The sequence below is a fragment of the Oncorhynchus tshawytscha genome, linkage group LG14 (genome assembly GCF_018296145.1).
Source record: "Oncorhynchus tshawytscha isolate Ot180627B linkage group LG14, Otsh_v2.0, whole genome shotgun sequence".
In the NCBI taxonomy this organism is placed as follows: Eukaryota; Metazoa; Chordata; class Actinopteri; order Salmoniformes; family Salmonidae; genus Oncorhynchus; species Oncorhynchus tshawytscha.
The window spans coordinates 51,059,845-51,080,441 of NC_056442.1; the positions used below are offsets into that span (position 1 = coordinate 51,059,845).

The following is a 20,597-nucleotide window of genomic DNA, read 5'->3' on the forward strand; positions in this document are numbered from 1 at the left end:
AACATTTAACTAAAATAAAACTAGACCTCATCATGTAGTGGCAAAACTATTGAGCAGTGAATTAGACCACAAAGCATCAGTATCCATCTACATGCCAGGGACACGTTTTGTCATGCATACAAGTGCTTATTTCAAGACATTTCAAAATGTTTGTCTCAGACATTCTCACTTTTAAAATCTGCCTAAATACCTAATCGATAGGAACGGCACAGTACACACAAGAAACAGGTCACCACAGTCGAAACAGACAGTCCATTTTAAAAGGATAATCCAACCACAGAATATATATATTTTTAAATGAAACTCTGGTCAATTTGGTGAAAGCATGTGTTCTATCGGTAGGGCAAATAAAACAATTCCTAGTGGTTTAACTTGGAAGTGGTCAGTCTGTGAAATTAGGAAATCGTGTAGGATCGAGTCATAGCTAGATGGTTCTCATCACGTTTCATAAAAGCTTTTAAAAACAATTACCTGCACTCCAGATCACCAAATCGGCCAATAGATAGTATGGGCATACTTGTCGAGAGCGCATCCACTCATTTACATATATAACGGGTGGGTCTAATCCTGAGTGCTGATTGGTTAAAACCGCATCCAGCCGGTGTCTATTCCGCAAATTACCAACTGGCTAAATCTATGACGTTAAAATGCCGATTTACTCTGTTCCATCCCACTGCGCAATCCACTGTCTCATCTACCCAGCCAGGAAATGTATAAACTTCATCTCCACTATAAAAAAGCATTTAGACATTCTCACATTTCTTTTAGACTAACATTTAGTTTTCAACAGCGGAGATTTGTATAAACCTTGCGGTCTGTATCTCCGACATTTGCAACATTGTTTCAATAATTCCCTCATAGCCAGTGTCTCGGACCTAACAACACCCGTGTCAATATATCCTCCAAAGACCGGCTTTTCGGGCAAATATCATGACAAAGTACACATTTCACTTAGATATGCTCAATCTAAAACACTGTACCAATTTATTCAACTCAGTTTTGTCCTTCAAGTACCATCTTGCAATGCGTACTGTGTGTCTGTGGGGATACGTGGATCATGGTTGCCATAACGCATTCTGTACTCACTCTGGGCAGAGAGGAACTGCAAACTGAACAGTGAGATATACTCCTAAATTGATAGTAGATTGTTTAGGTGATTTTACAGCCAACTAGCTACTTTACATGCTGATATTGACTTTGCTATTGATGTGTGTAGCCACGTTTGCTAGCTAGCCCAGAAAGCATTGCATGTTTTGTCGTTGACTTGAGCTGCAAAAGATTCCACATCGATTTTCAAATAGCTAAAAATGAAATATTTGTTCCAAAATATATATATATACTGCTCAAAAAAATAAAGGGAACACTTAAACAACACTTAAACAACACAATGTAACTCCAAGTCAATCACACTTGTGTGAAATCAAACTGTCCACTTAGGAAGCAACACAGATTGACAATACATTTCACATGCTGTTGTGCAAATGGCATAGACAACAGGTGGAAACTATAGGCATTTAGCAAGTCACCCCCAATAAAGGAGTGGTTCTGCAGGTGGTGACCACAGACCACTTCTCAGTTCCTATGCTTCCTGGCTGATGTTTTGGTCACTTTTGAATGCTGGCGGTGCTTTCACTCTAGTGGTAGCATGAGACGGAGTCTACAACCCACACAAGTGGCTCAGGTAGTGCAGCTCATCCAGGATGGCACGTCAATGCGAGATGTGGCAAGAAGGTTTGCTGTGTCTGCCAACGTAGTGTCCAGATTATGGAGGCTCTACAAGGAGACAGGCCAGTACATTTTTTATTTTATCTTTATTTAACCAGGCAAGTCAGTTAAGAACAAATTCTTATTTTCAATGACGGCCTAGGAACAGCAGGTTAACTGCCTATTCAGGGGCAGAACAACAGATTTGTACATTGTCAGCTGGGGGGTTTGAACTTGCAACCTTCCGGTTACTAGTCCAATGCTCTAACCACTAGGCTACCCTGTCTCCATCAGGAGACGTGGAGGAGGCCGTAGGAGGGCAACAACCAAGCAGCAGGACCGCTACCACCGCCTTTGTGCAAGGAGAAGCACTGCCAGAGCCCTGCAAAATGATCTCCAGCAGGCCACAAATGTGCATGTGTCTGCTCAAACGGTCAGAAACAGACTCCATGAGGGTGGTAGGAGGGCCCAACATCCACAGGTGGGGGTTGTGCTTACATCCTCCAACATGACCGGTTTGGCGGTGGGTCAGTCATGGTGTGCGGTGGCATTTCTTTGGGGGGGGGGGCGCACAGCCCTCCATGTGCTCGCCAGAGGTAGCCTGACTGCCATTAGGTACCGAGATGAGATCCTCAGACCCCTTGTGAGACCATATGCTGGTGTGGTTGGCCCTGGGTTCCTCCTACTGCAAGACAATGCTAGACCTCATGTGGCTGGAGTGTGTCAGCAGTTCCTGCAAGAGGAAGGCATTGATGCTATGGACTGGCCCGGCATGCTCATCAGGAGCATGCCCAGGCGTTGTAGGAAGGTCATACAGGCACGTGGAGGCCACACACACTACTGAGCCTCATTTTGACTTGTTTTAAGGACATCACATCAAAGTTGGATCAGCCTGTAGTGTGGTTTTCCACTTTGATTTTGAGTGTGACTCCAAATCCAGACCTCCATGGGTTGATAAATTTGATTTCCATTGATAATTTGTGTGATTTTGTTGTCAGCACATTCAACTATGTAAAGAAAAAAGTATTTAATAAGAATATTTCATTCATTCAGATCTAGGATGTGTTATTTTAGTGTTCCCTTTATTTATTTTTTGAGCAGTGTATATTGTTTTCTTATATTAGTGTCATACACTGTTAATCATAGGAATTTGTGGTTTGGGGTGGATTATTCCTTTAAGGCCATGGGACATGTAGGTAACACACGCCACCTAGTGGCTCATATAGTAAACAGACATACAGGATGCATTACATAATACTATGGCAACCAAACGCAGTGTTATGGCTGACTACTTCATGCATTTTAGAAAACACACTGGCTTGTTCCCATGCTGGCAGAGCAGAAGTCAATGAGGGTTCTGGATGGATTCTAAGTACCCAAAACCCAAGGTGTAATATAACTGTGGACTATGGATGTTTCTCACACACCTTAGTTATTTTGTTTCAAAGTGAGTTTGCCATTGAATGAGCTTCGAGTTAAACATGGGTTCTAAATAATCAAGGGTTCTTGGTGAGGTTTTTCACTTTCTCACATCTTGGTTCCCTGTCTCTGAGAGTGGTGATCTTGGTGACCAGTATTCTGGTGCTCCTGCGGAACCGCGGCTGTGTGAAATAGAACAGTATAGGATCTAGAACGCTGTTCATGCTGGCGAACGGCCTGGTGCACTTGTAGATCACTGAGAACAGGTTCCGTGTCGCACACGGAGCATCTAAGGTTCGTACCAACAGGTACATGGTTTTAGTAAGGTGGAACGGCAGGAAGCTCACAGCGAACACCGTCACCACGATGACTATCATCTTCACCGCCTTGTCCCGTTTCTCCCTTGAGGCGGCCATGTTAACACCCTGATAGGACGGCGGGCGGCAGAGGAGGTGACCCATACGACAGTAGCACGCCACGATGCCCATAAAAGGCAACAGGAAGCCCAGGCAGGTCAGAGCCATCCCATAGGGGTAGTAGTCAGCCGAGTGCTCCGGTGGACTCAGGTCGTAACAGACGGTGCGGTTGCGTTGTGTTCCTGTGGAGGCGTAGTGGAACGTGGGGGCACAGAGGACGGCGACCACCAGCCACACTCCCCCACAGACCACCCATGCCAGCCTGCGACCCCCCTGCTTGTGCCAGCCGGCCATAGGGTGGCAGATGCCCACGTAGCGCTGGAGGCTGATACAGGTCAGGAACAGGATACTGCCATGCAGGTTACTGTGGGAACAATAAATAATATCTCTGATGTTATAATGACAGGGTTCTCGCTCTACAATACACTCAAAGCTCCCTCCGCAGAAAGGTAACATGTAGTGTATGACTCGTTATTACTTGTAGAACTGTAAGTATGAGTTTTTCAAGTAATCTATAGAACTACGATATGAATAGGTCAGTTAATGAGTAGCTCTACTACCTGTAGAACTGAAAGCGGACCAGTTTGCAGGCCAGCTCTCCAAAGGGCCAGTAGTCATGACTGGCGTAGTTGTAGATGAGCAGAGGTAGTGACATCACATACAGGAAGTCAGCCGTGGCCAGGTTGAGCATGTAGACGTTGCTCCGGGTCAGGTTGGGTCGTGACCTCCAGATCTTCAGGATGACCACTCCATTCAGAGGCAGACCAATCAGGAAGACCACACTGTAGATGGCAGGAAGTAGGAAGCGCTTAAAATCCTCCTTATAGGTGCAGTCTGACCCTGTGACATTGTTGTCGCCCAAGGCGATGAGGTTGTCCTCCGAGTGGGGTTCTGTGTATGGTCCAGAGGAGGAACCTTCTGCTGTGAATGTTCCATTTAGGAACGGTTCCGTAGAGAACACTTCTAAAGAGGATATTGACATGGCAACAGCTTCACATTCTGAAACAGAGAGGAGTGGGTTAATTGCATCAAAGTTGACAACCCTGCAGTGCGGCGCAATTAACCAATTTTTATTTTTGTGGTTGTTAAATAACTAATTGACTGACATCGGTACAATTACTTGAATAACTTTTAGTTGTTTTTGTGAGCCCAACACAAATAATTCACAACAGAAATCAAGTCAAGAACTATGTGGTATGCAGGGCTGAAGGGAGTTGTAGTTTTCAACCTAGTTCAGTGCAGAAACATGATAATCAACTACAATGACCATAATCCATTGTGCCCGTTCTTTTAGGCTCAGACAGAGCTGCATACACTTTACGCTATGTTAGGTTAGATACACAGCTTGCTGCCAGCTCTTAGCACTGGCGTCATGAACCCCAAAAATCTGAGGGGGCACAAAGTACATGAGGATGGCTAGGGGAGGTGCTCTGTAGGGGGGCTTGGCCCCCCCCGTCCGCAAATTGGACCATTTAGGATTTTTCCAAACACCTTTTTCCTGCAATCTAGAGCCATAAGCATTATGCTTAATTCTATGTCAAAAATATACTTATTTTTCTTTCTTTTTAAAAGAAACTAAACATGCTTCTCTGCATCTCTGATGGGGAAAAAGGAGTGGCTAATACATCTGACTGCACAGCTGACTGGCTGACTGGCTGCAAGTTGAGGAATAATGTGACTAAACTCAACAAAAAGAGGAAGAAACTGTATTATGAAGCCAAGATCAATGATATAAAGAAAGAAAAAATTAAATCAGATGGCTTTTATTCATCACAAAACCATTTGATGTTGCCAATTACTTTAATGATTACTTCATTAGCAAAGTGGGCAAACTTAGGCGGGAAATGCCAACAACGAACAGTAAGCCATGGTATTAAGGTATACAAAATAACAAATAATGAAAGAAAAGCATTGCAAGTTTGAATTTTGTGAAGTTAGTGTGGGAGAGGTGGGAAAAGTATTTTGATCAGTAATGACAAAGCTCCTGGCATTGACAAGTTAGATGGAAAGATATGGAGGATGGTAGCTGACTCTATAGCCACTCCTGTCATATCTTTCATCTGAGCCTAGAGGGAAGTCTTTGTCCTCAGGCCTGGAGGGAAGCCAAAGTCATTCCACTACCAAAGCGTGGTAAAGCAGCCTTTATTGGTTCTAACAGCAGACCTATCAGCTTGCTGCCAGCTCTTAGCAAACCGTTGGGAAAAAATGGTGTTTGACCAAATACAATGCTACTTCTCTGTAAACAAATTAACAACAGACTTTCAGCATACTTATAGAGAAGGGCACACAACTGCACTGCCACAAATGACTGGTGATTGGTTGAAAGATATTGATAATAAGATGATTGTGGGAGCTGTACTGTTATATTTCAGTGCAGCCTTTGATATTATTGACCATAACCTGTTGTTGAGAAAACTTGTGTTATGGCTTTTGGTACAAATCATTCCCTAAATTGTAGACCTCAGCTGAATCTTGTAATGAATGGTGTGGCAGTTGAACAAATTGAAGAGACTAAATTAGTTAGTGTTCATTTAGATTGTAAATGGTCAAAACATATAGATTCAATGGCTGTGAAGATGGGGAGAGAGAGATCTGTCTGTAATAAAGAGATGCTCTGCATTTTTGACACCACACTCCACAAAGCAAGTCCTGCAGGCTCTAGTTTTATCTTATCTTGATTATTGTCCAGTTATATGGTCCAGTGCTGCAAGGAAAGACCTAGTTAAGCTGCAGCTGGCCCAGAACAGAGCGGCACGTCTTGCTTTTCATTGAAATCAGAGGGCTGATATAAATACTATGCTGCCAGTCTCTCTTGGCTAAGAGTTAACTAAGGAAAAACTGACTGCATCACTTCTTGTTTTTATAAGAAACATTAATGTGCTGGAAAATCCAGTACAGTGTTTAGCAGTGGGAGTGCCTGTCTGTCAGCCCCCCACTACCCACTCTTGGATTGTAAAACTTTTGGCCACAACCAAAAACATATCCACTGCATTTCAACCCTGCCACAAAAGGACCACCTGACATCATGTCAGTGATTCTCTCGAGTGTTGACGAGGACAAGGCTGGAGATCACTCTGTCATGCTGACTGAGTTCTAATAACAGACTGGAAGCTGGAGGGTGGTGCTTGGAATCATTGTTCTTCCTCTGTCAAACATGGTTACCGGCAAGGAAACGCGTGCCGTCATCATTGCTTTGCACAAAAAGGGCTTCACAGGCAAGGATATTGCTGCCAGTAAGATCGCACCTAAATCAACCATTTATCAGATCATTAAGAACTTCAAGGAGAGCAGTTCAATTGTGTTGAAGAAGGCTTCAGGGACCCCAAGAAAGTTCAGCAAGTGCCAGGACCGTCTCCTAAAGTTGATTCAGCTTCAGGATCTGGGCACCACCAGTACAGAGCTTGCTCAGGAATGGCAGCAGGCAGGTGTAAGTGCATCTGCCACCACAGTGAGGCAAAGACTTTTGGAGGATGGCCTGGTGTCAAGAAGGGCAGCAAAGAAGCCACTTCTCTCCAGGAAAAACATCAGGGACAGACTGATATTGTGCAAAAGGTACAGGGATTGGACTGCTGAGGACTGGGGTAAAGTCATTTTCTCTGAAGAATCCCCTTCCTGATTGTTTGGGGCATCTGGAAAAAAGCTTGTCCGGAGAAGACAAGGTGAGCGCTACCATCAGACCTGTGTCATACCAACAGTAAAGCATCCTGAGACCATTCATGTGTGGGGTTGCTTCTCAGCCAAGGGAGTGGGCTCACTCACAATTTTGCCTAAGAACACAGCCATGAATAAAGAATGGTACCAGCACATCCTCCAAGAGCAACTACTCCCAGCCATCCAGTTTGGTGACGAACAATGCCTTTTCCAGCATGGTGGAGTACCTTGCCATAAGGCAAAAGTGATAACTAAGTAGCTCGGGGAACAAAACATTGATATTTTGAGTCCATGGCCAGGAAACTCCCCAGACATTAATCCCATTGAGAACTTGTGGTCAATCCTCAAGAGGTGGGTGGACAAACAAAAACCCACAAATTCTGACAAAGTCCAAGCATTGATTATGCAAGAATGGGCTGCCATCAGTCAGGATGTGGCCCAGAAGTTAATTGACAGCATGCCAGGGCAGATTGCAGAGGTCTTGAAAAAGAAGGGTCAACAATGCAAATATTGACTCTTTGCATCAACTTCATGTTATTGTCAATAAAAGCCTTTGACACTTGTGAAATGCTTGTAATTATACTTCAGTATTCCATAGTAACATCTGACAAAAATATCTAAAGACACTGAAGCAGCAAACTTTGTGAAAACTTTTGAGAATGACACAAATATAAATTTTGGCCACGACTTTATGTCTGTGGTTTCAAGATCTCTCTCTTATCCTAGCCCCTTCACTAGAGGTCGACCGATTATGATTTTTCAACACCGATACCAATTATTGGAGGACCAAAAAAAAGCCGATACCGATTAAATTGGCCGATTTTTTTTGCCTTTATTTGTAATAAGGAGAATTACAACAATACTGAATGAACACTTACTTTAACTTAATATAACACATTAATAAAAATCAATTTAGCCTCAAATAAATAATGAAACATGTTCAATTTGGTTTAAATAATGCAAAAACAAAGTGTTGAAGAAGTAAAAGTGCAATATGTGCCATGTAAAAAAGGTAACGTTTCTCTCTTAACCTAGTCCCTTTCAACATCTCTCTCTTAACATAGCCCCTTCACCATCAACATCTCTTAACCTAGCCCCTTCACCATCTCTCTCTTAACCTAGCCCCATTCAACATCTCTTAACCTAGTCCCTTCACCATCTCTTATCCTAGCCCCTTCACCATCTCTTATCCTAGCCCCTTCACCGTCAACATCTCTCTCTTATCCTATCCCCTTCCCTTAGTCCCTTCACCACCAACGTCTTATCCTAGCCCCTTCACCATCAATCTCTTATCCTAGTCCCTTCACCATCAACATCTTATCCTAGCCCCTTCACCATCAATGTCTTATCCTAGCCCCTTCACCATCACCATCAATGTCTTATCCTAGCCCCTTCACCATCAATCTCTTATCCTAGCCCCTTCACCATCAATCTCTTATCCTAGCCCCTTCACCATCAATCTCTTATCCTAGCCCCTTCACCATCAATCTCTTATCCTAGTCCCTTCACCATCAATCTCTTATCCTAGTCCCTTCATCAACATCTTATCCTAGCCCCTTCACCATCAATGTCTTATCCTAGCCCCTTCACCATCACCATCAATGTCTTATCCTAGCCCCTTCACCATCAATCTCTTATCCTAGCCCCTTCACCATCAATCTCTTATCCTAGCCCCTTCACCATCAATCTCTTATCCTAGCCCCTTCACCATCAATCTCTTATCCTAGCCCCTTCACCGTCAATCTCTTATCCTAGTCCCTTCACCATCAACATCTTATCCTAGCCCCTTCACCATCAATGTCTTATCCTAGCCCCTTCACCATCACCATCAATGTCTTATCCTAGCCCCTTCACCATCAATCTCTTATCCTAGCCCCTTCACCATCAATCTCTTATCCTAGCCCCTTCACCGTCAATCTCTTATCCTAGCCCCTTCACCGTCAAGATCTCTTATCCTAGCCCCTTCACCATCAACATCTCTTATCCTAGCCCCTTCACCATCAACATCTCTTATCCTAGCCCCTTCACCACCAATCTCTTATCCTAGCCCCTTCACCACCAATCTCTTATCCTAGCCCCTTCACCACCAATCTCTTATCCTAGCCCCTTCACCAACGTCTTATCCTAGCCCCTTCACCACCAACGTCTTATCCTAGCCCCTTCACCACCAACATCAACGTCCTATCCTAGTCCCTTCGCATCAACATCTTATCCTAGCCCCTTCACCACCAACGTCTTATCCTAGTCCCTTCACCACCAACATCTTATCCTAGCCCCTTCACCATCAATCTCAATCTCTTCTCCTAGTCCCTTCACCATCAACATCTTATCCTAGCCCCTTCACCATCAATCTCACCAATCCCACCATCAATCTCTTATCCTAGCCCCCTCACCATCAATCTCTTATCCTAGCCCCTTCACCATCAATGTCTTATCCTAGCCCCTTCACCATCACCATCACCGTCTTATCCTAGGATAAGAGATTGATGGTGAAGGGGCTAGACTACAGGAAGAAACCCAGCCCAGTCACGGACCAGGATGTCTTGCTCCCAGGCAGACTAAATAACTTTTTTGCCCGCTTTGAGGACAATACAGTGCCACTGACACGGCCTGCAACGGAAACATGCGGTCTCTCCTTCACTGCAGCCGAAGTGAGTAAGACATTTAAACGTGTTAACCCTCGCAAGGCTGCAGGCCCAGACGGCATCCCCAGCCGCGCCCTCAGAGCATGCGCAGACCAGCTGGCCGGTGTGTTTACGGACATATTCAATCAATCCCTATACCAGTCTGCTGTTCCCACATGCTTCAAGAGGGCCACCATTGTTCCTGTTCCCAAGAAAGCTAAGGTAACTGAGCTAAACGACTACCGCCCCGTAGCACTCACATCCGTCATCATGAAGTGCTTTGAGAGACTAGTCAAGGACCATATCACCTCCACCCTACCTGACACCCTTGACCCACTCCAATTTGCTTACCGCCCAAATAGGTCCACAGACGATGCAATCTCAACCACACTGCACACTGCCCTAACCCATCTGGACAAGAGGAATACCTATGTGAGAATGCTGTTCATCGACTACAGCTCGGCATTCAACACCATAGTACCCTCCAAGCTCGTCATCAAGCTCGAGACCCTGGGTCTCGACCCCGCCCTGTGCAACTGGGTACTGGACTTCCTGACGGGCCGCCCCCAGGTGGTGAGGGTAGGCAACAACATCTCCTCCCCGCTGATCCTCAACACTGGGGCCCCACAAGGGTGCGTTCTGAGCCCTCTCCTGTACTCCCTGTTCACCCACGACTGCGTGGCCATGCACGCCTCCAACTCAATCATCAAGTTTGCGGACGACACAACAGTGGTAGGCTTGATTACCAACAACGACGAGACGGCCTACAGGGAGGAGGTGAGGGCCCTCGGAGTGTGGTGTCAGGAAAATAACCTCACACTCAACGTCAACAAAACTAAGGAGATGATTGTGGACTTCAGGAAACAGCAGAGGGAACACCCCCATCCACATCGATGGAACAGTAGTGGAGAGGGTAGCAAGTTTTAAGTTCCTCGGCATACACATCACAGACAAACTGAATTGGTCCACTCACACAGACAGCATCGTGAGGAAGGCGCAGCAGCGCCTCTTCAACCTCAGGAGGCTGAAGAAATTCGGCTTGTCACCAAAAGCACTCACAAACTTCTACAGATGCACAATCGAGAGCATCCTGGCGGGCTGTATCACCGCCTGGTATGGCAACTGCACCGCCCTCAACCGTAAGGCTCTCCAGAGGGTAGTGAGGTCTGCACAACGCATCACCGGGGCAAACTACCTGCCCTCCAGGACACCTACACCACCCGATGCTACAGGAAGGCCATAAAGATCATCAAGGACATCAACCACCCGAGCCACTGCCTGTTCACCCCGCTGCCATCCAGAAGGCGAGGTCAGTACAGGTGCATCAAAGCTAGGACCGAGAGACTGAAAAACAGCTTCTATCTCAAGGCCATCAGACTGTTAAACAGCCACCACTAACATTGAGTGGCTACTGCCAACACACTGTCAATGACACTGACTCTACTCCAGCCACTTTAATCATGGGAATCGATGGGAAATGATGTAAATATATCACTAGCCACTTTAAACAATGCTACCTTATATAATGTTACTTACCCTACATTGTTCATCTCATATGCATACGTTGATACTGTACTCTATATCATCGACTGCATCCTTATGTAATACATGTATCACTAGCCACTTTAACTATGCCACTTGGTTTACATACTTATCTCATATGTATATACTGTACTCGATATCATCTACTGTATCTTGCCTATGCTGCTCTGTACCATCACTCATTCATATATCCTTATGTACATATTCTTTATCCCCTTACACTGTGTATGACAGTAGTTTTTTTGGAATTGTTAGTTAGATTACTTGCTCGTTATTACTGCATTGTCGGAACTAGAAGCACAAGCATTTCGCTACACTCGCATTAACATCTGCTAACCATTTGTATGTGACAAATAAAATTTGATTTGATTTGATCCTAGTCCCTTCACCATCAACATCTTATCCTAGCCCCTTCACCATCAATGTCTTATCCTAGCCCCTTCACCATCACCATCAATGTCTTATCCTAGCCCCTTCACCATCAATCTCTTATCCTAGCCCCTTCACCATCAATCTCTTATCCTAGCCCCTTCACCATCAATCTCTTATCCTAGCCCCTTCACCGTCAAGATCTCTTATCCTAGCCCCTTCACCATCAACATCTCTTATCCTAGCCCCTTCACCATCAATCTCTTATCCTAGCCCCTTCACCATCAATCTCTTATCCTAGCCCCTTCACCATCAATCTCTTATCCTAGCCCCTTCACCACCAACCTCTTATCCTAGCCCCTTCACCACCAACGTCTTATCCTAGCCCCTTCACCACCAACGTCTTATCCCAGCCCCTTCACCACCAACATCAACGTCCTATCCTAGTCCCTTCGCATCAACATCTTATCCTAGCCCCTTCACCATCAACATCTCTTATCCTAGCCCCTTCACCATCAATCTCTTATCCTAGCCCCTTCACCACCAATCTCTTATCCTAGCCCCTTCACCACCAATCTCTTATCCTAGCCCCTTCACCACCAATCTCTTATCCTAGCCCCTTCACCACCAACGTCTTATCCTAGCCACTTCACCATCAATCTCTTATCCTAGTCCCTTCACCATCAACATCTTATCTTAGCCACTTCACCATCAATCTCTTATCTTAGCCCCTTCACCATCAATCTCTTATCTTAGCCCCTTCACCATCGTCTTATCCTAGCCCCTTCACCATCAACATCTTATCCTAGCCTCTTCACCATCTTATCCTAGCCCCTTCACCATCTTATCCTAGCCCCTTCACCATCAACATCAACGTCTTATCCTAGCCCCTTCACTATCAACGCCTTATCCTAGCCCCTTCACCATCAATCTCTTATCCTAGCCCCTTCACCATCAACATCTCTTATCCTAGCCCCTTCACCATCAACATCTCTTATCCTAGCCCCTTCACCATCAACATCTCTTATCCTAGCCCCTTCACCATCAACATCTCTTATCCTAGCCCCTTCACCATCAATCTCTTATCCTAGCCCCTTCACCACCAATCTCTTATCCTAGCCCCTTCACCAGCAATCTCTTATCCTAGCCCCTTCACCACCAATCTCTTATCCTAGCCCCTTCACCACCAATCTCTTATCCTAGCCCCTTCACCACCAACGTCTTATCCTATCCCCTTCACCACCAACGTCTTATCCTATCCCCTTCACCACCAACGTCTTATCCTAGCCCCTTCACCACCAACATCAACGTCCTATCCTAGTCCCTTCGCATCAACATCTTATCCTAGCCCCTTCACCACCAACGTCTTATCCTAGTCCCTTCACCACCAACGTCTTATCCTAGCCCCTTCACCATCAATCTCTTCTCCTAGTCCCTTCACCATCAACATCTTATCCTAGCCCCTTCACCATCAATCTCTTATCCTAGCCCCTTCACCATCAATCTCTTATCCTAGCCCCTTCACCATCAATCTCTTATCCTAGCCCCTTCACCACCAACATCAACGTCCTATCCTAGTCCCTTCGCATCAACATCTTATCCTAGCCCCTTCACCACCAACGTCTTATCCTAGCCCTTCACCATCAATCTCTTATCCCAGCCCCTTCACCATAAATCTCTTATCCTAGCCCCTTCACCATCAATGTCTTATCCTAGCCCCTTCACCATCACCGTCTTATCCTAGCCCCTTCACCATCACCATCTTATCCTAGCCCCTTCACCATCACCATCAATCTCTTATCCTAGTCCCTTCACCATCAATCTCTTATCCTAGTCCCTTCACCATCAATCTCTTATCCTAGCCCCTTCACCATCAATCTCTTATCCTAGCCCCTTCACCATCAATCTCTTATCCTAGCCCCTTCACCATCAATCTCTTATCCTAGCCCCTTCACCATCAACTTCTTATCCTAGCCCCTTCACCATCAACATCTTATCCTAGCCCCTTCACCATCGTCTTATCCTAGCCCCTTCACCACCAACGTCTTATCCTAGCCCCTTCACCACCGTCTTATCCTAGCCCCTTCATCTTATCCTAGCCCCTTCACCATCAACATCTTATCCTAGCCCCTTCACCAACATCTTATCCTAGCCCCTTCACCAACGTCTTATCCTAGCCCCTTCATCTTATCCTAGCCCCTTCACCATCAACATCAACGTCTTATCCTAGCCCCTTCACTATCAACGTCTTATCCTAGCCCCTTCACCATCAATCTCTTATCCTAGCCCCATCACCATCAATCTCTTATCCTAGCCCCTTCCCGTCAATCTCTTAACCTCTACCATCAACGTCATCATTATCACCCACATCTCTCTCTCAGTCCAAACCACAAGTGGGCAAGTGTTAGATTGCTAGAGCTGACTTCCAAAGCCAATCTCAGACAAACATACTAGGCTTCTATTGTCTGAACAGTGATGCATGGTTTCACAACATTTCATACCAGGAATGACAAGTGAGGGGGATGAAAGGGAGTGCCAATATTCCACATCACAGTGTGTGTGTGTGGTGTGTGAAGTACCAGTTTCCTGGCAGCTGATTTAACCCCCCCATCTCTCACTTTCTCTAGTACGCTGTGAATGTGTGTGATGGCTGAAGTACTCCCTCTCTGTGAATGTGTGTGATGGCTGAAATACTCCCTCTCTGTGAATGTGTGTGATGGCTGAAGTAATCCCTCTCTGTAAGTGTGTGTGATGGCTGAAGTACTCCCTCTCTGTGAATGTGTGTGATGGCTGAAGTACTCCCTCTCTGTGAATGTGTGTGATGGCTGAAGTACTCCCTCTCTGTGAATGTGTGTGATGGCTGAAGTACTCCCTCTCTGTGAATGTGTGTGATGGCTGAAGTACTCCTCTCTGTGAATGTGTGTGATGGCTGAAGTACTCCCTCTCTGTGAATGTGTGTGATGGCTGAAGTACTCCCTCTCTGTGAATGTGTGTCCCCTCACCAGCCCCCTGAAGTGCTGCCATGGCCCTGTGGGCAAAGTGTTTGCCCAGCGCCTCTCATTTCATTGGAAAACATCTCTGAGGAGTGTGTGCATTTCCAATAAAAAGCTCCAGATTGCCCACCTAGTGTGGTGGTGTGTCTAATCCAGAGAATACTCAGGAAGCAAACTCACACACTGCTGAAGCTGTCAGACACACTTCACGTGTGGAGATCACACACCCAGGCACACGCTGTGTCACACACACTTATTTATGAACTGCATGAGCAGGAGACCAAAACCAGACACATCAGATATCAACAAGATAACATTAAGCCTCATCTTCCATTTGCTCTTTCTCGTGCACAGTGATTACACACACACACACAATAATTAAATTCTCTGATTAAATCCCTGACCATGTGAGGAAGGCATCTTTTCCTCAGCCTAATCAATGACTAATGCTGCTGTCTCCTCTTCAGTCTGTGATTTTACTGGATGGATGAGGGGCGGTCGCCCTGTCTACAGCTCTGACACACACACACACACACACACACACACACACACACACACACACACACACACACACACAAAAGCCAAGGCCATATCTGGTTAAATGAATTTACATCATCAATCAATCTGGACAGACGTCGTAACCTTAGAAACAAACCCCATCAATCAATCTCAGGACAGACGAGGTACAACTCTAAAATAGACATACAGGAAAAAGTGGAAGTTACCAGGGTTTATTTCTAACCCAAATCGGACCCTCACCTAACCCAGCGGGGACACCAACACTTCAAGATAACAAGTTTGTGTCCAGATTTCTGTGTGCTACTGTGGGTCAATATTACAACAAACAACAGCTACCATTATGGATTACTACCATCAGAGCTGGCTTCTCCCCTGGGATGACACAGTTAGGGGGAACAGCTAGGGAGAGGGGAACAGCTAGGGGGGGAACAGCTAGGGGGAACCAACACTAGGGGGAACCAACACTAGGGGGGGGCAGCTAGGGGGGACAGCTAGGGGGAACAGCTAGGGAGGGAACAGCTAGGGGAGGGGAACAGCTAGAGGGGGAACAGCTAGAGGGGACTGGAAAGAGGCTAAAAATCTGATCTGATACACAGAAGCAGCAGTCTGCGCTGCCAAGCGTCCTGACACCGGTCTGCGCTGCCAAGCGTCCTGACACCGGTCTGCGCTGCCAAGCGTCCTGACACCGGTCTGCGCTGCCAAGCGTCCTGACACCGGTCTGCGCTGCTAAGCGTCCTGACACCGGTCTGCGCAGCTAAGCGTCCTGACACCGGTCTGCGCTGCTAAGCGTCCTGACACCGGTCTGCTCTGCTAAGCGTCCTGACACCGGTCTGCGCTGCTAAGCGTCCTGACACCGGTCTGCGCTGCCAAGCGTCCTGACACCGGTCTGCGCTGCCAAGCGTCCTGACACCGGTCTGCGCAGCTAAGCGTCCTGACACCGGTCTGCGCTCTGCTCCTGCGCAGCTAAGCGTCCTGACACCGGTCTGCGCTGCCAAGCGTCCTGACACCGGTCTGCGCTGCTAAGCGTCCTGACACCGGTCTGCGCTGCTAAGTGCAACATCAAGCTATCTATCTGATGTCATAGCGAGTAGACCAGCTTATTCAGCATGTAGCTCAATACCAATTCTACAAACTACTTATTCGTTAAGTACTGTAGCTCAATACCAATTCTACAAACTACTTATTCGTTAAGTACTGTAGCTCAATACCAATTCTACAAACTACTTATTCGTTAAGTACTGTAGCTCAATACCAATTCTACAAACTACTTATTCGTTAAGTACTGTAGCTCAATACCAATTCTACAAACTACTTCTTTTTAGTCTCCAAACCCCTACAGTCTTACAGCTCCTGACTTTCAGTTACACCCAAAAGGAGATCCTACAGGGGTGTTTCGGCACTTCTGCTCTGAAGAGCCTCTCTAGTGCATCGTCAAGGGGTTTGTACAGACACCTCTGTCACCGAGGCAGAAGTTGTCATGGTTTCGCAAGGCGAGGAGGAAGTGAATGTGCAGCTGGTGAAAGGACCGTTATTAAAACTACAGAGACATGCAGGACAGTTAACTCTGACCAATAAAGGAAAGTGAAAGGGGAATACCTTGTCAGTTGTCCAGCAGAATGTCTTCAACTGAAATGTGTCTTCTGCATTTAACCCAACCCCTCTGAATCAGAAAGGTGAGGGGGGGCTGCCTTAACATCCACGTCTTTGGTGCCCGGGGGACGGCGGGTTAACTGCCCGGGGGACAGTGGGTTAACTGCCCGGGGGACAGTGGGTTAACTGCCCGGGGGACAGTGGGTTAACTGCCCGGGGACAGTGGGTTAACTGCCCGGGGACAGTGGGTTAACTGCCCGGGGGACAGTGGGTTAACTGCCCGGGGGACAGTGGGTTAACTGCCCGGGGGACAGTGGGTTAACTGCCCGGGGACAGTGGGTTAACTGCCCGGGGACAGTGGGTTAACTGCCCGGGGACAGTGGGTTAACTGCCCGGGGACAGTGGGTTAACTGCCCGGGGGACAGTGGGTTAACGGGGACAGTGGGTTAACCCGGGGACAGTGGGTTAACTGCCCGGGGACAGTGGGTTAACTGCCCGGGGACAGTGGGTTAACTGCCCGGGGACAGTGGGTTAACTGCCCGGGGACAGTGGGTTAACTGCCTGGGGGACAGTGGGTTAACTGCCCGAGGACAGTGGGTTAACTGCCCGGGGACAGTGGGTTAACTGCCTGGGGGACAGTGGGTTAACTGCCTTGCTCAGGAAACCATGTTAATGGATGGTTTTGTTATTCCTCACCAGGTCTCAAAGCACTTTAATATGTCAGGGAGGAACTCCTCAAATCCACCATCTGTAGCAATGGCACCAACCTGTATAGTCCATCCATCCCTGAATGAACACCCATCCCCCCCCCCATCAGACCAGGAGAGAAGCAGTTAACATAGACTACACACTGCTTCTCAATCTCCCTCCAGCCTCTATGTCAACTATGTCTGTGCCAGTGGAGACAGAGAAAGCACCCACAGGACCCTGACTAATGTCCGGTGTGGTCTGACCCAACAGGACTTTTACTGGGAACACAGCTGTGGCCACTATACACATATTATGTTTTCCATTACAAAAGATGCACACACAGGTGTACACAGACAGACACACACAGGTGTACACAGACAGACACACACAGGTGTACACAGACAGACACACACAGGTGTACACAGACAGACACACACAGGTGTACACAGACAGACACACTATTCTGCTGTGAGGTGTTAAAGAGAACACTGTCATAGCACCAGCTGTATATCATTCATCGGCCATGTGTTTTTATAAATAATTAGCAGTGTTTCCCTAGGAATTTATTCAGCAGCAGAGGAAGAGTTAGCAGGAGTCCATGATAAATGTCACTGCTAAATGCATATAGGGGAAATGGAAAACAATGAGTAGCCTAAACATGTCTGGGAAGGAAGGTAGAGCTAGCGCTACGGAAAGCTGTAAAACTGAGTGGGTACTGTACTCCATATGCACAACATAGTCCTTGCTGTTTCTAATAAAAATATTTTTGAATCTCAAACAACGTGTGTGTACTTGAGGAAAGAGTAACTCAAGGGTTGGCTTTATCAACGCGCTGCTCTAAAGTGCACCACCAAAAAGAGGACTTCCTGTTTTTCCAAATTACAGCAACAGGACTACAAATTCCCAACCATTCATCATGACACAGTGAAGGTTATTGAATAGCAATATTAGGACACCTGGTGTTGTTGACACGTGAAGACAGGTTAAAATAGCTATGTGTTTTAAAGGGGGAATCTGCAGATCAAACAATAACATAGAAGTTACCCCACCACTGTTTGGGTAAACAACTGAGGGACTGGAGAAATGTATCCACTCTCAAATTCACTAACAACGTTATGGATGAAAGGACTGACCAACCATGAAACAAGATTCTAGTTTTAAATCGTGTTTTGAGGCTATACAGTATTGGTTTACATTACTTTATTTACAAACAATGGAGTAAAATAAGTGTATAAGCTCACTAGGCATTTATCAATTATATTCTTCAAGAATGAATGGGTATATTTCATGATCATTTTTTAAATTCGATCTCAAAATCCCCCCTCCTTAAAGGTAATTAACTCATGCCTAAAAAAAATTGTCTCGAAGATTTGATCATATTTAATTCGGAGAGCCATTGCCAAAATTATTTACATTATTTGGAAACATGTTTCAGACTACTATGGTATAATGACTATACAATGTGCCAATTAGGTTATTTAAAGTCGCCTGCATTTGAAATTGTAACTCTTACCTCTGCAGCTGCGACAAAATATCGACTTTCTCTGTAGCTGTCAACAAGTGGGAGATACAACCCTGCGGAGGTGCCTCAATCTACCTCGTGTTTGACCAGGCAGTCGCCTAGTAGCCCAAACAAAGAAGTACTTTCATGAAAAAAAGTAGTAAGCCAATCAATAGAGATCCTTCAAAAAGTCCAACTGATTTTCATGTTTTCCGCAGCACAAAAGAGCATGACATTAATGGCATTTGGCGGATTCGAGTATGATGAGCCGCGCGGCACCGGTCTATTAGGCCCGTGACTTGAACTGGCTAAACCACCGAGGGAGGAGCACCGTCTCAAATCCAACAGTAATCTTCGCCGTTCGGTCATGCTGTCAACAAGGCAGCATTGTGCATCGTCCAGAAACACGTCTATTTCCTTAAAATATATATGTTTGAATTTACGAACTACTTTTCATTGGGAAGGCAGATAAAGAGTGTTTGTCAAAAGCAAATCACTTTTGCATGTGGAAACAGAATCCAACTCATTACTCCGTGCTAATGACGTTACATGTGTCTTGAACAAGGAACCTTGCTCACACCCAGTAGGCAGCCCAGTGGGGTAGTGGAGGGTATACGCCCTATACCTCTTATTTTTCAGTGGGCATTGCTTATACTCACTTCTTAATCCCCACCGACACGTATAAAAAATAATTTCCTTCACGTTTCTATGGTGGGAGTTTTGACTATAGGCTACTTTGAAGCAAGGTAAAAACATGCCTGATAATATAAAATAAAACGTCCAGGTTTCAAACAATTAAGAAACAGGACAAATATAGTGATGCTAATGATACCACTAACAGTCTTCTTTTCCCAAAAACCTTCTCTATTAAACGTTAACTAGCTACAAAGTATATTATTTGTATCAATCCAGTGGCCAATTATTTTGCAAACTCCATCTCATGTGCTGCAGAACCACCGATAATCAAACAGTAGCGCCACGTGCCTGCACACGTCAACTAAAGGGTAACCATTCTCAAAAATCAACATTTTATTAGATTTTTTTCCCCAGACTTCAAAAGTGGTCTCCTGGTGTGGTTTAAGCATTGTTATGGACTTTGACCATATCATTTTTTGTTTTGCTGTTTAAAAAAAAGTGTGACTTTGAGAACGAAAAACCGGAAAAAATTGTGGAACATCTGAAACTGGTGAATTTCTGACTCAGTTGATCTGTTTCAATAGTAGTCCTACTTTAGCCTAATGAACAGAACAGCTTGGGTTGGCCTGACTGTGAAAGACCAATATGGGATTTATCATTTTGGATAATTCAGAGTGTATGTCAAATGCACAATAGGTTGAATGGTGAGCTTAATGTGGATCATTTCACAGTGGTTTCAGAGTCCTGCAATATCGACCCAATGACACCAATATTTGTGTAAACTCTGCATAGTTGTGTTCTGTAGGTGTCACTGAGTAAACTGATACCCCATATCATTGGTGCACCCTCCATAGGTAAGTGCCTACACAGTGTATATATATATATATATATATATAAAACTTTAAGTTATATAAACAACATTCCAACCTTGTTTTTTTAGCAT

At 45.6% G+C, this 20,597-nt stretch overlaps 1 protein-coding gene across 2 annotated transcripts; it reads right to left on the reverse strand.

Moving 5' to 3' along the window:
* Positions 1–2,710: 2,710 nt before the first annotated feature.
* LOC112267288 (P2Y purinoceptor 3) lies at positions 2,711–19,998 on the reverse strand. Of its 2 annotated transcripts, none has more exons than XM_024445553.2 (3): positions 19,678–19,998; positions 4,100–4,538; positions 2,711–3,903 (listed from the first exon to the last, which is right to left on the reverse strand). In XM_024445553.2, the coding sequence occupies exons 1-3, from the start codon at positions 19,772–19,774 to the stop codon at positions 3,201–3,203; spliced, it is 1,239 nt and encodes a 412-aa protein (XP_024301321.1). In that variant the 5' UTR covers positions 19,775–19,998; the 3' UTR covers positions 2,711–3,200. The 2 variants fall into 2 exon arrangements, with proteins under 2 accessions (XP_024301321.1, XP_024301323.1); XM_024445555.2 differs by lacking the exon at positions 19,678–19,998 and adding an exon at positions 19,031–19,598 and having other exon boundaries at positions 2,712–3,903.
* Between the last annotated feature and the right edge of the window lie 599 nt (positions 19,999–20,597).